The sequence below is a fragment of the Heptranchias perlo genome, chromosome 33 (genome assembly GCF_035084215.1).
Source record: "Heptranchias perlo isolate sHepPer1 chromosome 33, sHepPer1.hap1, whole genome shotgun sequence".
Lineage (NCBI taxonomy): Eukaryota > Metazoa > Chordata > Chondrichthyes > Hexanchiformes > Hexanchidae > Heptranchias > Heptranchias perlo.
Window position 1 is genome coordinate 24,354,864 of NC_090357.1, and position 18,961 is coordinate 24,373,824.

The 18,961-nt window shown below is 45.0% G+C and overlaps 1 protein-coding gene across 1 annotated transcript in view; it reads left to right on the plus strand.

Annotated features, from left to right (window-relative positions):
• The window catches only part of LOC137301328 (hepatic and glial cell adhesion molecule-like), a 52,497-nt gene extending 37,266 nt beyond the window's left edge, over positions 1-15,231 (plus strand). The window contains exons 2-7 of the mRNA XM_067970777.1: positions 1,347-1,688; positions 3,487-3,768; positions 6,090-6,183; positions 9,278-9,351; positions 12,510-12,586; positions 14,385-15,231. Coding sequence (XP_067826878.1) covers positions 1,347-1,688; positions 3,487-3,768; positions 6,090-6,183; positions 9,278-9,351; positions 12,510-12,586; positions 14,385-14,669 — 1,154 coding nt within the window. The 3' untranslated portion in view covers positions 14,670-15,231. The remainder of the gene's footprint in view (positions 1-1,346; positions 1,689-3,486; positions 3,769-6,089; positions 6,184-9,277; positions 9,352-12,509; positions 12,587-14,384) is intronic.
• Positions 15,232-18,961: the final 3,730 nt, after the last annotated feature.

The window sequence follows — 18,961 nt, forward strand, 5'->3', positions numbered from 1 at the left end:
GGGATATTGACAGGTTCAGTGAATGGGCAAAAATTTAGCAAATGGAATATAATGTGGGAAAATGTGAAGTCATCCACTTTGGGAGGAAAAATAAAAAAGCAAAATATTATTTGAATGGAGAAATACTGAAAAGTGCTACGGTACAGAGGGATCTGGGTGTCTTCGTACATGAAACACAAAAAGTCAACATACAGGTGCGGCAGGTAATCCGGAAGGCAAATGGAATATTGGCCTTTATTTCTAGGGGGATGGAGTATAAAAGCAGGGAAGTCATGCTGCAACTGTACAGGATGCTGGTGAGATCACACCTGGAGTACTGCGTACAGTTCTGGTGCCCTTATTTGAGGAAGGACATACTTGCATTGGAGGCAGTTCAGAGAAGGTTCACTAGGTTGATTCCGGGTATGGAAGGGTTGTCTTATGAGGAAAGATTGAACAGATTGGGTCTATACTCACTGGAGTTTAGAAGAATGAGAGGAGATCTTATTGAAACATATAAGATTCTGAGGGGACTCGATAGGGTAGATGCTGAGAGGATGTTACCCCTCATGGGGAATTTAAAACTAGGGGGCATAGTCTTAGAATAAGGGGTCACCCGTTTAAGACGGAAATTAGGAAGAATTTCTTCTCCCAGAGGGTCGTGAATCTTTGGAATTCTTTACCTCAAAAAGCTGTGGAGGCTGAGTCATTGAATACATTCAAGGCTGAGTTAGACAAATTTTTGATCAGCAAGGGAGTCAAAGGATATGGGGAAAGTGCGGGAAAGTGGAATTGAGGTAAAAATCAGATCAGCCATGATCTCATTGAATGGTGGAGCAGGCTCGAGGGGCCGAATGGCCTACTCCTGCTCCTATCTCTTATGGTCTTATCTTATGGTCTAGGTGCTGTCTTTCAGATGAGACATTAATCCGAGGCCCGGTCTGCCCTCTCAGGTAAAAGATCCCATGGCACTGTTCGAAGAAGAGCAAGGGAGTTCTCCCTGGTGTCCTGTCCCAATAATTATCCCTCAACCAACATCAACTAAAACAGATTATCTGGTCTTTATCACAATGCTTATTGTGGGATCTTGCTGTGCACAAATTGGCTGCTGCATTCCTACATTACAACAGTGACCACACTTCAAAACTACATCATTGTCTGTAAAATGCTTTGGGACACCCTGAGATTGTAAAAGGCATTATAGAAATGCAAGTCTTTCTTTTCTTCTTTTTTTAACCTGCTAAATTTGCAGCTGGCTCAAAGCTGAAGGGCAACAATTAATGGGCAAATGGAATTATCCAACCCTACTTCTCATTTTCTGCTGGTAACGCTCATTTCTTATTGTTTGTATTTAATTATTGTTTTAGTGCCAGCAGAAGGAGTGAATATAACAGGACAAGCCCACACTGCCCGGGGCATCGTGGGAGGATCGGTTCTACTTTCTATACACTACACGGCCAGCAGCTCCGAGACCCCCGTCATTCAGTGGCAGCTGAAGCGGGACAAGCCCATCCCTTTGGTCCAGTCCTTTGGCACGCGCATCCTGGGCAAGCTACGGCCGGAGTACAAGGATCGGATAGTGATCTTCCGCAACGGGTCCCTGTTGATCCACAACCTGCAGCCGGCCGACGAGGGAATGTATGAAGTCGAGATTGCGATCACGGACGATGCCTTCACCGGAGTGAAAACACTCAATTTAACTGTCGATAGTAAGTGTTCGGGTCGGCAAGCTGTCTGTGCGACTATATTCTGTTTGTACTGAATTAGTTATCAATAGCCCCCCTCCAGTTTCCCACTCTGCTCTTCCAAAGGCACTGACTTGTACTGGCTATAATTTCATGGACACCAGCTTCCACTGCTAAATAGCCATTCTTGATGTATGAGTCTAGATAGTGAGTTTCAACAGGCTGCAGGGAGAGGGGGTGTCACAGCTGATTCTGTCCTTACCCAATATTAACAAATACAGTTTCCAGCAGAGGGCACTGGATAGAAAGGAAGAATGAAGAAAGGATTTGCATTTATATAGAGGTGAAGATAAGGTTCTCTATCTGATGTTCCCCATCTCTAACCCAGGGACACTGTAGCTAACTGTAATACATCCTAACAGTACCTTGGCTGAGACCCGCTAACTCAGCTCGGACTGGGGGGTCAAACTAAACGTTTCCCTGCTACGTATGGTTCAGTGCTGCGTTAACTAGCCACAACGATGGGGGCAGTCCAGTTGTACTTAGTGTCCCTGGACTTGCGAAGGGAAGAGAACTAGTTCTGGTTCCTGCTCCTGACTGACTTGCCGAAAAATGCAGATGAGCAGACACCAGATCAGGACAGCATTGGGTTTCTGAGTCCTGCCTGCTTTCGCGTTGGAATCCACCTGTGCCTGTTGTGAGAGGCAGTCAGTAAGTATCAGTAATGTACTGTGACAGCTGAAAGACTAGGCTGTACCCAGACTTCCTGGGAGTAATATTAACCTAACCCAGGGGATCGGGTGGATGGCCGGTTTTACACACTGCCCTATATTATTCTCCACTGATTTCAATGGAGAGTAAAATCGGGCGGGGTGTAAAACCAACGTTGCACCCAATCCCGTCAGTTTCTCAACGGACGGGTTAGGTTAAAATTGCCCCCCATATCCATCAGTAGCAGCACCACAACAAGCTAGTAAAATCTGCTCTTGGGTTATTAGATCTGCCAACCTGACCCATTTTGGACTCCCCTCTTTCACAAGCCCACTTGGTAGCTCCCTACCATTCATGGCTGAGGCAAAGGGAAAATTTGAAATCTGACATGCCCATAATTTGTACTGCTGCTGTCTGGTTGAACAAAATAAAATCACCAGCAGCGACCTCTCTCCAGATTACCTCTGGTAAACTCCAGCCCTGTTTTTGAAGGACACGCATTCTATGGACGCAGTTTATTGCTTAACCTAGTTGACCTGAGGGGTCTGTTTTCCTGGCCGGCCTCCCATCTTCCACTCTCCATAAACTTGAGCTCATCCAAAACTCTGCTGCCCGTATCCTGACTCGCAGCAAGTCCCATTCACCCATCACCCCCTGTGCTCACTGACCTACATTGGCTCTTGGTCCAGCTTTCCCTCAATTTTAAAATTCTCATCCTTGTGTTCAGATCCCTCATGGCCTTGTCCCTCCCTATCTCGAACCTCCTCCAGCCCTACAACCCTTCGAGATCTCTGAGTTGCTCCACCATTGGCGGCCGTGCCGTCAGCCGTCTAGGTCCTAAGCTCTGGAATTCCCTCCCCAAACCTCTTCGCTTTTTCACCTCTCTCTCCTCCTTAAAACCTACCTCTATGACCAAGCATTTGGTCACCTGCCCGAATGTCTCCTTCTTTGGCCCCTGTCAATTTTTGTCTGACTATGCTTCTGTGAAGCACCTCGGGATGTTTTACTACATTAAAGGAGTTATATAAATGCAAGTTATTGTTGTTGTATTGCGCCTTCTATGTTTTACAGACTTGTGTCCATTGTCTGTTTTCTGCCTTATATTATCCAGTCCCTGTGACAAAGCCCGTGGTGGTGTTATCATCCTCCACAGTGCTGGAACTGAGTGAATACGTTACGTTAAACTGCTCACATGAAAATGGAACCAAACCCATGTATACATGGCTGAAAGGTGGAAAGCCCCTAGACAACGACGCAAGATTCTCTTTGTCCAGTGATCAGAAAACCCTTACCATCACACGGGTCCACATAACTGATGATGATATTTACAGCTGCATGGTGGAGAACCCAATCAGCAGCTCTCGAAGTACGCCAGTCAAACTGACCGTATACAGTAAGTACATGAGCGATATATAGGGGGTACAATGAGGGGGGGGGGGAGGAGAGTATTTATAGAGGTGACAGTGGGGAACAATGGGCTACAGAGAAAATAATGTGGGAAAGTGGGATAAATGCACTGGACGCAATGCGATTTATAGAGGAGACATTGCAGTCAATGGGAAGGAAAATCGGACAAGATGTAAAACGGGTTGCCGATCCGATATCTCCCGTTTTTCACTATCGCCAAAAATTACAATGACCCCAAAGAGTTTAAGTGTAGATAAGGTTACTGAAATGCTGTGCGTGGATTATGATTGGTTCTTGAGCTGCTGAACATTAGGTTAGGTAAGTATTCTGCAGTCTCGCTTGCTTTACCTGTGGGGAACAGAGGAGCTTTGCAGTTCCTCTCCTTAGAAGGTTGTGGCCTAAAAGGTCCATGAGCAAGCACCCACCTCGGAACTCTGCCCCAAACCCTGCCGAGTTTGTGGGGTGAGGGATAGGGGCCTCCATGGGTGGGCCTTTGGAGGTTTGGAGACACATCTACATGGCATGCCCCCATTGAACACCCAGAGTGGCTGGCAGTAGATGGCTGGTCTGGGGAGGGGGGGGGAGAGCTGGGTTCCCCCTTCCCATAAAAGCAATTTGGATACCCCAGCGTCCCTTTACAAAGGGGGCTACTTCAATCCCCTTCCAAAAATAGCACCTGCTCTTCGGTGTCCAGGCTCTGACTCTGGCCAGATGTGCCCCACTTCCACCAATGATGGGCAAGTGCGCCAGTTGAGACCAGGGCCTAAATTTTAACCTGGATCTGGGAAGAGGGCTGGGGGTTGGAATTCCTGATGGGAAACCCGGAAGAACGGGTTTCCCGGACGTCCTTACGATTTTGACGTAAGGATGTCTTTTATTTTTTTTTGTCGGTTTTCCGTCCGACAGGCCAGCCAGATTGACAGGCAGGCTGTCAGTCGGACGGGAGAAGAGCCAGGAAGCGGATGCCAGCAGGTAAATCTTAGATGGGGGGGTGGGGTCGGTCATGGGGAGGGGGTTGGGGGTCGGGGTCATCGGGGTTCAGGAGTCATCAGAGGTCAGTGATCGGGGGCCCGGGGGTGTCAGGAGTCATCGGGGGTCAGTCATCGGGAGGTTGGGAGTCATCAGGGGGTTGGAGAACGTGAGGTTGGAGATTGTAGGTGGGGGGGTCACTGCAGGTAGGCTTGTTGGGCCTGGGGGAAACACTCCTGCTCCTCCAGGCCCACAAGCAGTGCAATAAAGGCAATTATCTGCTGTTTCGGACCTTCTCGCCTCCTCTCACATAGCGTGAAGCAAAGGGCCCAGGAATCCCGGCCCCCAGGAGTTAAAAATAAAAAAAGCTGTAAAAATGGAGGCCCGCGGCCTTCTCAAAAGCTTTTACTGACCGACCTGCCTCCTAAGAGCAGGTTGGTCGCCCGCCCCTTGTCCCGCCTCTGTTAAAACGGAAGTGGGCGGGTTGGAGGTGAGTTGGGGTCGGGTTTTAGTTTTTTACAATTTTTATCTTCCCACCTGCCCCACCTCACCTGTTCGTGGGGTTAAAATTTAGACCCAGGTGTACCTGTGCCAGTTAAGCACTGAGTCCTGACTGAGGGCTTAAGAGCAAAACCTTATGACTTAGGAATCCCCCACCCCTGGCCCCACTCCCTTATGTTGATTGCCTTTTATAGGCCAGGCGGAGACTCCTTCCTTAGGGCCATCGTGGAAATGTCCACCGGGAGTCTGTCAGAACTTCCACACAATTTTGGTGCCTGAATTAGTTGTGTAGACTCTTTTCATTAGGCCAGAGAAAGTTAAGAGGAGAATTGGTAGAGGTGTTTAAAATTATGAGGGGTTCTGATCAGGTAAATAGGGAACAACTAATTCCATTGGTCCACGCATCATTAACTGGAGGGCATAAATATATGACCATCATCAAAAGGAAGAGGTTAGGAGAATTTTTATTAATGCAGAGGATTGTTAGGACCTGGAATTCCCTACCAGGAACAGTGTTGGAATCAGAATCTTTAAAGCTTTATAAAGGGAAATGGATAAATATTTGAAAATGAAAAATTTAAATAGGTATGGGAATAAGTCAGGGGAATGGGACTAAATAGATAGCACTTTCACAGAGCCAGAACAGGCACAATGGGCCAAATGGCCTCCTTCTGTGCTGTAAAATTCTATGATTCTATGACAGTGTGGGGTGTGGGAAGATCAGGCTTGATTGGCAGAATAGCCTTTTCTTGTTATGTTCTTCTAAATGTAGCTAGAATAGTTTCACTTATAATTCAGAGGCTGGAAGTTCGGACAATGACGTTATGTTTTTTACAGAGCGGAGCTCTTTATACATTATCCTATGCACAGGCGGAATTTTCCTTCTAGTTACCTTGGTAACCGTGTGTGCCTGCTGGAAACCTTCAAAAAAGTAAGATTACCTTGAGGTTCTTTTTTTTATATTTTGCCTGCTTGTTATTGTGCACACAGAATTATTCATTGTAAATGACTCTTCATAAAAGGGTACAGTCGTGGTTATGTTACTGAACAAGTAATCCAGAGGCCTGTGCAAATAATCCAGAGAACGTGAGTTCAAATCCCATCATGGTAGTTGGAAAATTTGAATTCAGTTTAAAAATCTGGAAATAAAAAGCTGTTTGATTGTCATATAAACCCAACTGATTCACTAATGCCCTTTATGGAAGGAAAGCTGACGTCTTTACCCGGTCTGGTTCCAGTGACTCCAGTCCCACTCCAACGTGATTGATCTTAACTTCCCTCTGAAGTGGTCTAGTAAGCCACTCAGTTGTATCAAACCGCTACAAAAAACAGTGGCTCAAGAAGAAACTCCACCTCCTTCTCAGGGCATCTCAATACATTTTCTTGTAATTATGGGATCTCTTACTTAACATATCTGAGTAGGGCATTGATTCCTACATTACAACATTAGAATATAAGAAATAGGAGCAGGAGTGGGCCATACAGCCCCTCAAGCCAGCTCTGCCATGCAATAAGATCATGGCTGATCTTTAACCTCAACTCCACTTTCCTGCCCGATCCTCATGTCCCTTGATTCCCCTAGAGTCCAAAAATTTATCTATCTCAGCCTTGAATATACTCAAGGACTCAGCATCCACAGCCCTCTGGGGTAGAGAATTCCAAAGATTCACAACCCTCTGAGTGAAGAAATTCCTCCTCATCTCAGTCTTAAATGGCCGACCCCTTATCCTGCGACTATGCCCTCTTGTTCTAGACTCTCCAGCCAGGGAAAACAACCTCTCAGCCTCTACCCTGTCAAGCCCCCTCAGAATCTTATTTGTTTCAATGAGATCCCCTCTCATTCTTCTAAACTCCAGACAGTATAGGCCCATTGTACTCAACCTCTCCTCATAGGACAACCCTCTCATCCCAGGAATTAATCTAGTGAACCTTCGTTGCACCGCCTCTAAGGCAAGCATATCCTTCCTTAGATAAGGAGTCCAAAACTGTATGCAGTACTCCAGGCGAGGTCTCACCAAAGCCCTGTACAATTGTAACTCTTGTACTCCAAACCCCTTATCGAATGTCGTTTGAAAATTCAAATATACAACATCCACTGGTTCCCCCTTATCTACCCTGCTAGTTACACCTTCAAAAAACTCATAGATTTGTCAAACATGATTTCCCTTTCATAAAACCATGTTGACTCTGCCTAATCATATTATGATTTTCTAAGTGCCCTGTTACTATGTCCTTAATAATAGATTCTAGCATTTTCCTTACTACTGATGTCAGGCTAACTGGCCTACAGTTCCCGATTTTCTCTCTCCTTTCTTGAATGCAACCATTCAGATAACGAAGCAGTCCGTGCCCGCATGCAACAAGACCTGGACAACATCCAGGCTTGAGCTGATAAGTGGCAAGTAACATTCGCGCCAGACAAGTGCCAGGCAATGATCATCTCCAACAAGAGAGAGTCTAACCACCTACCCATGACATTCAACGGCATTACCATCGCCAAATCCCCCACCATCAACATCCTGGGAGTCACCATTGAACAGAAACCTAACTGGACTAGCCACATAAATACTGTGGCTACAAGAGCAGGTCAGAGGCTGGGTATTCTGCGGCGAGTGACTCACCTCCTAACTCCCCAAAGCCTTTCCACCATCTACAAGGCACAAGTCAGGAGTGTGATGGAATACTCTCCACTTGCCTGGATGAGTGCAGCTCCAATAACACTCAAGTAGCTTGATACCATCCAGGACAAAGCAGCCCGCTTGATTGTCACCCCATCCACCACCCTAAACATTCACTCCCTTCACTACCGGCGCACCGTGGATGCAGTGTGTGCCATCTACAGGATGCACTGCAGCAACTCACCAAAGCTTCTTTGACAGCACCTCCCAAACCCGCGACCTCTACCTTCTAGAAGGACAAAGGCAGCAGGTACATGGGAACAACACCACCTGCACATTCCCCTCCAAGTCACACACCATCCTGACTTGGAAATATATCGCCGTTCCTTCATTGTCGCTGGGTTAAAAACCTGGAACTCCCTTCCTAACAGCACTGTGGGAGAACCTTCACCACACGGACTGCAGCGGTTCAAGAAGACGGCTCATCACCACCTTCTCAACGGCAATTAGGGATGGGCAATAAATGCTGGCCTTGCCAGCGATGCCCACATCCCATGAACGAATAAAAAAAAAGTAGGGTTACATTTGCTACCTTCCAATCCACGGGGACCGTTCTAGAATCTAGGAAATTCTGGAAGATCAAAACCAATGCATCCATTACCTCTGCAGCCACCTCTTTTAATTCCCTAGGATGTAGCCCATTAGGTCCAGGGGATTTGTTGGCTTTTAGTCCCATTAATTTCTCCAGTACTTTTTCTTTACTAATCTTAATTACTTTAAGTTCCTCATTCTCATTAGACGCTTGGTCCCCCACTATTTCTGGTATTTTTTTTGCGTCTTCTACTGTGAAGACAAATGCAAAATATTTGTTTAACATCTCTGCCATTTCCTTATTCCCCATTGTATTGTCACACTAGTGACTACACTTCTAAAGTACTTCTTTGGCTGTATTCCAGTACAGTACTGAGGGAGTGCTGCACTTTCAGAGGTGCCGTCTTTCAGATGAGACGTTAAACCGAGGCCCCATCTACCATCTCAGGTGGATGTAAAAGATCCCATGGGACTATTGGAAGAAAAGCAGGGGAGTTATCCCCGGTGTCCTGGCCAATATTTATCCCTCAACCAACATCACTAAAATAGATTATCTGGTCATTATCTCTTTACTGTTTGTGGGACCTTGCTGTGTGCATACTGGCTGCTACGTTTCCTACATTGCAGCAGTGACTGCACTTCAAAAGTATTTACTTGGCTGTAAAGCACTTTGGGACGTCCCGAGGTCGTGAAAGGCGCTATATAAATGCAAGTTCTTTCTTTCTTTCAAATGAGCAGTAACCGGCCCAAAGTACATGAAAATCGATGTTAAGGGCAATGTGCTTCAGGCCTGACTGTTTTGTCTTGTTTTTTCAGAGATAAAGGAAAAGGAGAGAAAGAGGGGTCCCCAGGTTCTGCGGAGCGGGATGAGGATCAGGCCAAACATGAAGGTAATGTGTGATTTGAGTGTGGTGGGATGGTGTGTTGGTTATAGAGAGGGAGAGTGGAGCTCACACCTCTGGTTGTCCACATGGTGAGTTGGTGGGTAGGGGTGAGGAGGATGTACCAATATCAGCCAGAACAATGTAAAAAAACATTGGTCCAGTCTCCTGCACAAGAGCGCCTTTGATTGAAAGCTGATCGTATGGAGTTCTTTCTGGCCAGGAACAGGTGCCTGTGTGGGAGACTTAAATAACAGAAGCCTGGTGGACTGGGGATTAGGTGGGTTAGAACCTTCCTCCTGATCACAGCCCAGCACTTTGATGCAAATCAGTGAATCCACAAGAATGGCTCGTGTGGGAAATGGAAATCTTGCCCTGGCACAAGGGGGCGCTCTCCTCATGGCATATTGTTGGGGTAAAGTAGAGAGAGGCTAATCGGCACCTAACCTGCGCAATATTTAGATTGGGGCACTTGATGCTGACACCTGGTGCAAAGATGGGCATGTTCTATTCTCAACACCAACACCTTGCACTTTAATGAGCACAAAAAAAGGATCAAAGAATGAATCAGAGCATTAAACATTTGGGAGCTGCCCCCAATTTCAGAAACAGAATCATTAATTACGTTGAAAAATGAAAATTTTAAATGTTAAGAGAAAAGGATAGGAGAGTGGAACTAAGTGGATAGCTCTTTCAGTGAGCTAGAACGAGGGGCAATGCACCAAATGGGGAAAGGGCTCGAGAATGGGACTGTGGACAGCTCTTTCAGAGAGCCAGCACAGCCATGGTGGGCCGAATGGCCTCCTTCTCCACTGTAAAATTCAGTGATTCAATAAGAAGGGGAGCTCCTCTGAGGATAAAGCACAGGCTCAATTTCAGCAACAGAGGGTAATGTAGAAAGTTTTACTTTCCCTGGTACTGTTACTTCTAATCTCCATAAACGCAGATTCTGGTTTAAAAAAGGATGCTCAGCTGACATCTAGTGGTAGGAACTGAGTACTGCGAGAATATTAAACTCGCAGTGCACATTGACAGTAACTCTGTTCCTCTGTGTAAATCTCTGAATGGAAAATCATGATCAAGTCAAATCAAAATCATGAGGGGTCTAGACAGAGTAAATAGAGAGAAACTCTTCCCATTGGCGGAAAGGTCAAGAACCAGAAGACACAGATTTAAGATGATTGGCAAAAGAACCAAAGGCGACATGAGGAAAACCTTTTTTACGCAGCGAGTGGTTATGATCTGGAATGCACTGCCTGAAAGGGTGGTGGAGGCACATTCAATCATGGATTTCAAAAGGGAATTGGATAAGTACTTGAAGATACTTGCAGGGCTACGGGGAAAGGGCGGGGGAGTGGGACTAGCTGGATTGCTCTTGCAGAGAGCCGGCATGGGCTCGACAGACCGAATGGCCTCCTTCTGTGTTGTAACCATTCTATGATTCTATGATTCTATGAAAGGAGAATCTGGCGGGTGTATCACGTACTGTCTGCACCATTTGTTTTCTGACACTTTGGAAAGTTAAAGTTAGCCCTGTGTATTGAGGGTGGACGTGAGACGGAGGACTGGAGAGTAGTCAATGTAATAACCACTTTCATAAAGGGAGACAGAGCTAACCCAGGTTATTACAGGCCAGTTAGCTTAATATTTGTGATATGGACAATTTTGGAATCTTTAATCAATGATGGAAATACTAAATATCTAGATGAAGAGAAAATAATTAGACGCAGCCAACGTTGATTTCAAAAGGAAGATTGTCTTTGACAAACCTGATCGAGTTCTTTGAGGAGGTCACAGATATGGTGGATGGGGGAATAGCAGTGGATGTGGTGTATATGGACTTTCAGAAGGCCTTTGACAGGGTGCCATACAGAAGACTATTGGAGAAGATTAGGGGTATGGAAGTCAGGGAGGGTAAAAAATTGGACTAAAAACTGGTTAGAAGGAAGAAAAAAGAGAGCAGGAGTTAAGGGCAGTTTCTCAGAGTGGTTGAAAGTGGGTAGTGGTGTCCCACAGGGTTCTGTTCTGGGACCACTTCTGTTCACTGTGTACATCAGTGATTTGGAAATAGGGCTAGAGGGTATGGTGTCCAAAATTACAGACAACACTAAAATAGGAAACATAGTAAATAATTCTGAGGACCAAAGGAAGCAGCAGGGGGTATTGATAAGATGGTGGTCCGGGCAAAAATGTACCAGATGGAATTCAATGTCAGTAAGTGTGAGATGGTATATTTTGGTTTAATTTTTTAAAAATTTGAATAGGAGAAAGCTGAGTGATGTAGAAGAGCAGAGGGATTTGAAGGTTTAGGTTCACAAGACATTAAAAGCTGTAATTCAAGTGGATAAGGCCATAAAATAGCAAATGGAATACTGGATTTTATAGCAAGAGGTATAGAACATAAAATCGAGATGTAGTGTAATATAATGGAATCTATATAAAACCTTAGTAGGAACACAATTGGTGTACTGTGTGCAGTTTTGGGCTCCATACTATAGGGAAGATGTTGAGGCAATAGAGAGAGTACAGAGCAGATTCACTGGGATGCTGCCTTATAGGAGGAAATACAAATAGGAAGAGAGACTTGAAAAATTGGGGCTGGTTTCATTAGAACAGAGGATATTATGTGGTGATTTGAAAGAGGTGCTTAAATTTATGAAGGGATGGAACAAGGTAGATAGAAACAAACCACTTCCAGTGGTTGAGGGGTCTAGAATGAATAGACGTAGATACAAGGTTAAATGTAAAAGACTTAAGAGAAACATTTTTACATAGAGGGTTGTGGGGCTGTGGAATGTAGAGTTAATGATTGAGGCAGAGACCATGTCAACATTTAAGGATAAGCTAGATAGGTGGTTGAAGGAAACGGGGATAAAGGAATATGGGAACAAGGTGGGCACAAGGGATTAGGATACTGCTGATATGGAGGACAAACACCAACATGGACTGGATGGGCCAAACGGCCTGTTTCCGAGCTGTAATTTCTATGTAATTCAGTAAAACAACTTTGTTCATCAACTATTGCTAGGATTTTGCACAATGGGACAGGCTGCTACAAACTGACAGGACTGGGTTGGTACTCAGTATTCCGTGGCTTCAACAGAAACCAAACACGCACGGAACAGCACAGCGTTAATGACTTTATGCCTATCCTATTTCTTTTTCAGTAGAGTTGCTACCGAAAGGAGTGGAGCATGAACGTGAGCGCAAGAATCCAGTGGGATTGTACGTTATCAAAGAAAAGGTACATATGTGGCAGTAATAATGGGAGAAGGGGTCCTCCCCCTGGTTATCACCAGTCTCTCAGCAGTTCAGTGACAGACCAGAGAATAAATGACACGAGAACAACTGCAAAAGAACAATACAACTTACAAATTTAAAAAGACATACATTAACCTTTAACCTATCCGCTTGGAGAGAAATTAATGACCACATTAAAAAATATAATTGATGGTATTTATCTCTGAGGCTTGGATTTCAATCCAGCCCAGATTGTTGGAATGAAAGTCTCCTCCGTCTGTTCGAAGCTCATCCCTAACTTTGCCATTATAACAACTCAGCTGTGTTCTGAATACAGAAGATAGCATGACCATTACAGAGTATGTCTGATTTTACATCCATTAAAATTTGATCCTACTTTCCTGGTTTAATGTAAAGTAATATTTTGGATTTACCCTATCTTTACCATTTAATATAGATCAGTGATACCCCTCCCACCTTCCCTCCAGCTCTTCATCTTTACTGCCTTGACATTAAGCATCACCCTGTGAATCGAGCTCACAGATTCTCCAATCTGCGTTCCTATCCAGCAAGGCTCCAAGCCAAGACAGGAGTCTCCAAAAATTTACCCTGACGTCCTAGCATTCGTTTTTGCTTTTTTATTGCTTTACTGCATTGTCCTGATCACATGCTGAAAGTCATGATTCTACCATCACTCTCAAGTTCCTTTACAAGTCTCTGTCTGCCAACTCAATACCATTCAGAATATACTTATGGGACATATTTCTTCGACCATTGTTCACTTTGCCTTTGAAGTGCATTCACTGTTGCTATGTAGGTAAATGCAGCTGCCAATTTGCACACAGCCAGGTCCCACAAAAGCAAAAAAGAAAGACTTGCATTTATACCGTGCTTTTCACAACCTCAGGCTCTCCCAAAGTGCTTTACAGCCAATGAAGTACTTTTGAAATGTAGTCACTGTTGTAATGTAGGGAAACACGATAGCCAATATTCACACAGCAAGGTCCCACAAACAGCAATGAGATAATGACCAGATCATCTGTTTAGTGATGTTGGCCAGGACTCTGGGGAGAATTATCCTGCTCTTCTTTGAAATAGTGACGTGGGATCTTTTACATCCACCTGCGATGGCAGAGGGGGCCTCGATTTAACGTCTCATCCGAAAGATGGCACCTCTGACAGTGCAGCAGTTATGGGGCAGGGCAGAGAGAGAGGAGAGGGTGGGGAGGATCGCATTCCTGTTACAGCACCCCTCAATTTAACTTCCATTAATTTAAATGGAAGAATAATCAGCCGGGCTCCGATACCTGTGTGCGATGGTCCCTGCTTGACGTCCAAGGGGTAATACGGAAATCTACCCTAGAAGCTCCAATATTGCAGCACTCCCTCAGCACTGCACTGAGGTGTCAGCCTAGATAATGCATGAAGTCCTGGAATGGGGTTTAAATCCACTACTTTCTGATTCAGACGTGAGAGTGCTACCAACCGAGAGATACTAACTTAATGTTTCCTACATTACAACAGTGAAAACACTTCAAAAGTACTTCATTGGCTGTAAAGCGCTTTGGGACACCCTGAGGTCATGAAAGGCGCTATATAAATGCAAGTCTTTCGTTTGTTTTTGAACTCCCCACTTCTCTCGGTCTTTCCTTCTTCCTATAACCGTTTTAAAATCCAAGCGTACCCTTCCTTAACCATTACATCCTAACTTAACTTGTATCCTCCTCTGGTCCTTTCAACTTTGCCCATCATCAAGGCTTCTCCCAAAAAAATGACCTTATCCGATCCCATGTCTTTTCCAGGATTCCCCAAGTGCCGAGGAGGACAGTGATTCCAAGAGCGCAGCAGAACAGGCCGGATTCATAGTTTCCTCCGGATCTCCGGCTCGATCCCCGAGACCTGCTGGCCGATCGCCCAGGCGCTACAACAGGTCTCCAGTCCGATCCCCTGGCTCCACCAGAGCACACAAATCTCCAAGCAGATCTCCCAGCTCGCCAGCGCACCAGAGGAGTGCTAACCGCATCATCCGGCCAACGGGGGTCCATATGATCAAGGAGCAAGACGAGGCTAGCATGGAAGAAAACTAACGCTTAAAAGATTCTGTATTTTCTTTCACGGATGTAAAACATACTGTAGGTGCAGAAGTATGGTATCAAAGCCTGGAACATATCCAGGGTCCTGGCCTCCATTACTGCTTTTTCTGGGTATACATGTAATACAGAGTACCGTAATCCTCTCTCCTCTAACCAGTGTTCAGCACGGCAGCCCTAGCTCCTAGAATGTAAACCAAGGTCAGACTCCTAACACCAAGTATATAAAATATCCCCCAATGCATCCTATTGTGAAGGGTGATTGTTGACGTTTTGGGGAAGGCAGTTTAATTGCTTAGTTTTGGGCGTCACGTGTAAGTGATGCAAATGAAGCATAATGCTGTGAACATGACATTATCATGTTACATGTTTAGAAAGCAGATGTAAAAACTTCCCTAGTGAGCTCCCTGATGGCCCAGTGGGTAAATATCCCACCAGGTGTGGTCCTGAGCCACACGGAACAGAAAGGTCCTAGGTTTGACCTCTAGTCTGTGCCGAGTTGGCCGATCTCAGCTGGGCTGACTTTGAGTTGACGTTACAATTGATCTCATTGTTCTTGGGTTGGTTGGGGGGACTGGGAATCAGGTTTCCACTCCTCATCACCACCCTGCTGAAAGGTGCGTGCGTATGGACATGAATTGAGCACATGTTGGGCTCAGTTTTGATGCCTCCTGCAGTCAAATAGTCTGACACTCAGCATTTGTGCTCGTGCAGGAAGTACGGCCACTTTGGCGAGGTACTAGAGATCTGCAGGTGTACCGGTAGGAGTCAGCGCCTTCAGGAGAGGAGGGGAGGCAATTAGAAAATGGAATGTTTTTTAAATGATTTTACCTGGCTAGACGCTCTCTTAAGGACCTGAACCAAGGCTTCAGTCGACTAAATGAAGGGCTCACCACCTTCTGTTATCAAGAAACTGAGACAGCTCATTCCACTGGAGCCAGAGTCTGAGCCAACCTCTTTGAGGTCAGCCTGGTTCGACTGGGATTGGTCCTTAAAGTCAGGCCGATCACAGAGGTTCCGAAAAGAGAGATTAACCTAAGGGAAAGTCCCTACATGATCAGATACAAAAACTGTTAGGGAATGAAGATGACTGGTGATGGTTGTGTGTGGATATTCTAGAATGGAGTGGGTCAACAAGAGCTAGCCCAACTTAAATCCATTACTAACCTAGTCAACCCAACCAACAGAAGGGACGTTAGACAGGACACATTTAGAATGGAACCTTACACTTCAGGGAGTAACGGGATGTGTCAGTGGTTATTTAAAATCAAATGTTCATTGTTTCCAATCTAATATTATCCTGGTAACCACTGTGGTAATTCTATTCTACACTACATGAAAACCAGACGAGTACATTAAACACTGAAACTAGGTTGGTTTCTGGTAACTGGCCACTGCTGTTGGTAACTCCTGGTCATTATCCACTAACTCCCTGATGAAAAAAAGTTCATGGGTATGGGCATCAAGTGAGCATGGCAATTGGCCTGGCTGTGATGCTCCCTGTAGTCAAATAGTCTGCTACCACCATCTAGGCTCCCGCATGAAGAATGTCCATTTTGGTGAAGTACTGGAGAGCTGTATCCCAGCATGCATCAGCACTTCCTGGAGAGGAGGGGAGACAATTGGAAAATGGAATGCTTTGGAAACAATTTTACATGGGTAGTTTTCAGTGCCAATACTAGCTGGCACCTTAAATTATTCAGATGAACAGTTGGTGTCTTCCTCAGAAATTCAGATTCGACACCCAATAAGGAGAGGATGGGGAGTCTGGCTCTCCCAGACCTGAATTCTCCACCATGTTCAAACAAAAAGTCAGTGGTTCTCTTGCTCCCATTCTGCCTTGTTGATCAACAATTATTACCAAGAGGAAGGATGTTTTTCCTGCCGTTACCAGTTATCAGTGGTTAGATCTCTCTTTGAAATCAACTGGTAAACTTAACTTTAACGAGGATCTACGCCATCGTGCTTTTTCCTCTGTTTTATTTTTTTCTCCTAGTCTCACTAGTGTTTCCATGGATCACAACATCCCATCACTGAGAAGATGTCCAGGCAACATGTTCCTAACTTGCCAAACTCTCTGTATCTTCCAATCCTCTGCTACTCTAAACCCTCTGGCTCAGTGGGTAGCATTCTCACCTCTGAGTCAGAAGGTTGTGGGTTCAAGTCCCACTCCAGACACTATTCGAAGAAGAGCAGGGGCGTTCTCCTGGTGTCCTGGCCAGCATTTCTCCCTCAATCAACACCTAAAACACCTATCTGGTCATTATCTCATTGCTGTTTGTGGGAGCTTGCTGTGTGCAAATTGGCTGCCTCATTTCCTACATTACATGTGTGATTACATTTCAGAAGTACTTGATTGGCTGTAAAGCACTTTGGGACACCCTGAGGTTGTGAAAGGTGCTGTTAAAAAGCAAGTTCATTCATTCATTCTCTACCACTCCCAGCCCTCTGGCTCCATTGTCCTTAAGCCAGTCATGACAAGATGCTGAGAACTCAGGATTGGATCCTTCTCTCCTCAAGCCTCCCCTGACATTTCCTTGCCTTATTCGGTCTGATAGTTCTGGAAATCATAATAATTTGGGGAAATTTTGTGACAGGAGATGCATGCATTTCTTTGAAACAGGAAAGATCTGCAGTCTTCAAGAGGGTTAATTAATTTTGAAAGAATTAATTGATTTTGTTTACATAGAAACATCTATTGTGTGTAACCCTGATATCTGTGTGTTACACTAGGAGCCAAAATCACGGTACTGCCTCTAATCACCTTTCAATCCTTCATTTACAATTTTATTTTTCACTTAAAGCTTTTTAATCAATCCATGAGTGCATTGTATTTACTTGCAGCTTGATGTTGTCTTAGCACTGTGTTGTAAATATGGAATCCAACCTATTTGATTCTTTCAGAATGGTGTCCAAACTTTCTGCCTTCCCAAATCACTGGGGCATTCGGAAGGTGATCTATGCTCTACAGTCACTGCCTTCTTTTGGTAAAGTTCCCTCTTTGTTTTCTCCTCATATCTCGATCTTCGGTCTCCCTGCGCCATGCACCAAGATGTTGGGCAGGTTACTTTATCCCTGGCCCGTCAGGCCCTCCCTTTGAGATTCCCGCTCGCCCACCCTATAGGGAAGCGCCTGGCTTTTGTTCAGCGATTCCACTTAGCAATTGGGAGGAAGGTGAGCAATTGTAGGCACAATGCTACATTTGAACATTGTGGCACCGAACATTGGGACCTCCAGTGTGCCACATCTGGGCGCTGCCAGCTTTCAATAACAGATCATTGGCTCAGATGTAGTTTTACGTTTGGAGAGCAGTTCACAAATGTACGGACCAGGTGAGAAGATATTTTTCCCTGATCTTCCAATACCATTAACCTTTAAAAGGTAGTGGAAATCTGGAACTCTCTTCCCCCAAAAAGCTGTTGAGGCTAGATCAGTACAAAATTTCAAAACTGAGATCGATTATTTTTTGTTGGGTAAGGATAATAAGGAATATGGAACCAAGGCGGGTAAATGGAGTTAAAGATGCAGATCAGCCATGATCTAATTGAATGGCGGAACAGGCTCGAAGGGCCTGTTCCTATGTTCCTCTGTCTCAGCCAGTGATAATCTAGCTTGTGCCGTTTCAGTGAATGATTTGGTTTCATTTAGTTAAAATCCGGAGAGTCTTTCATTTACATGCTGACCATGTCACAGAGGTGAGGTGTGACAGGGATTTGTATGTATCAATATGAATATCATCATCCCTGGCCAAGATATGCTTCTCCCAGTGTCTCACTCTCCCATTGCCCATTATTAGTCCACGGAAGCACGTGAGTGGATCTGATATAATCCAAGTTTTACGCTTGCTTTAGATAACGAGAAGCCCTTGTATTGCTCAGACACTAATAGTATGAACACTAATCGTACTCAGCCTGTTCTTGCTCTGGTACCTGGATAGAACATATTATTTCAGGTTAATACTTGGACGGCGCAGCCACCATTTCGAGGCCTGCAGGTGTGTGTTAGTGATTTAGACACCGCAAAACAGGAGAAATGACAAGAAACTGTGACAAAATATCAATAAAAGTTTATTGCAGATTCCTGTACCTCAGTCTCAAATCCAGTTTTTAAAAAACCTTTCTCAGAACATATAAAAAGAGGCATTGCATTCGGACATTGTTTCTAGGCACCAGAGTAACTGATGGCATTCATCCCAGTAGGGCATTCCAAACATGATAATATATTGGACTGACAATATTTGACTTAGTTGTGTTTTGGTAATGGTTAACCACACCCCACCACTATAAGCG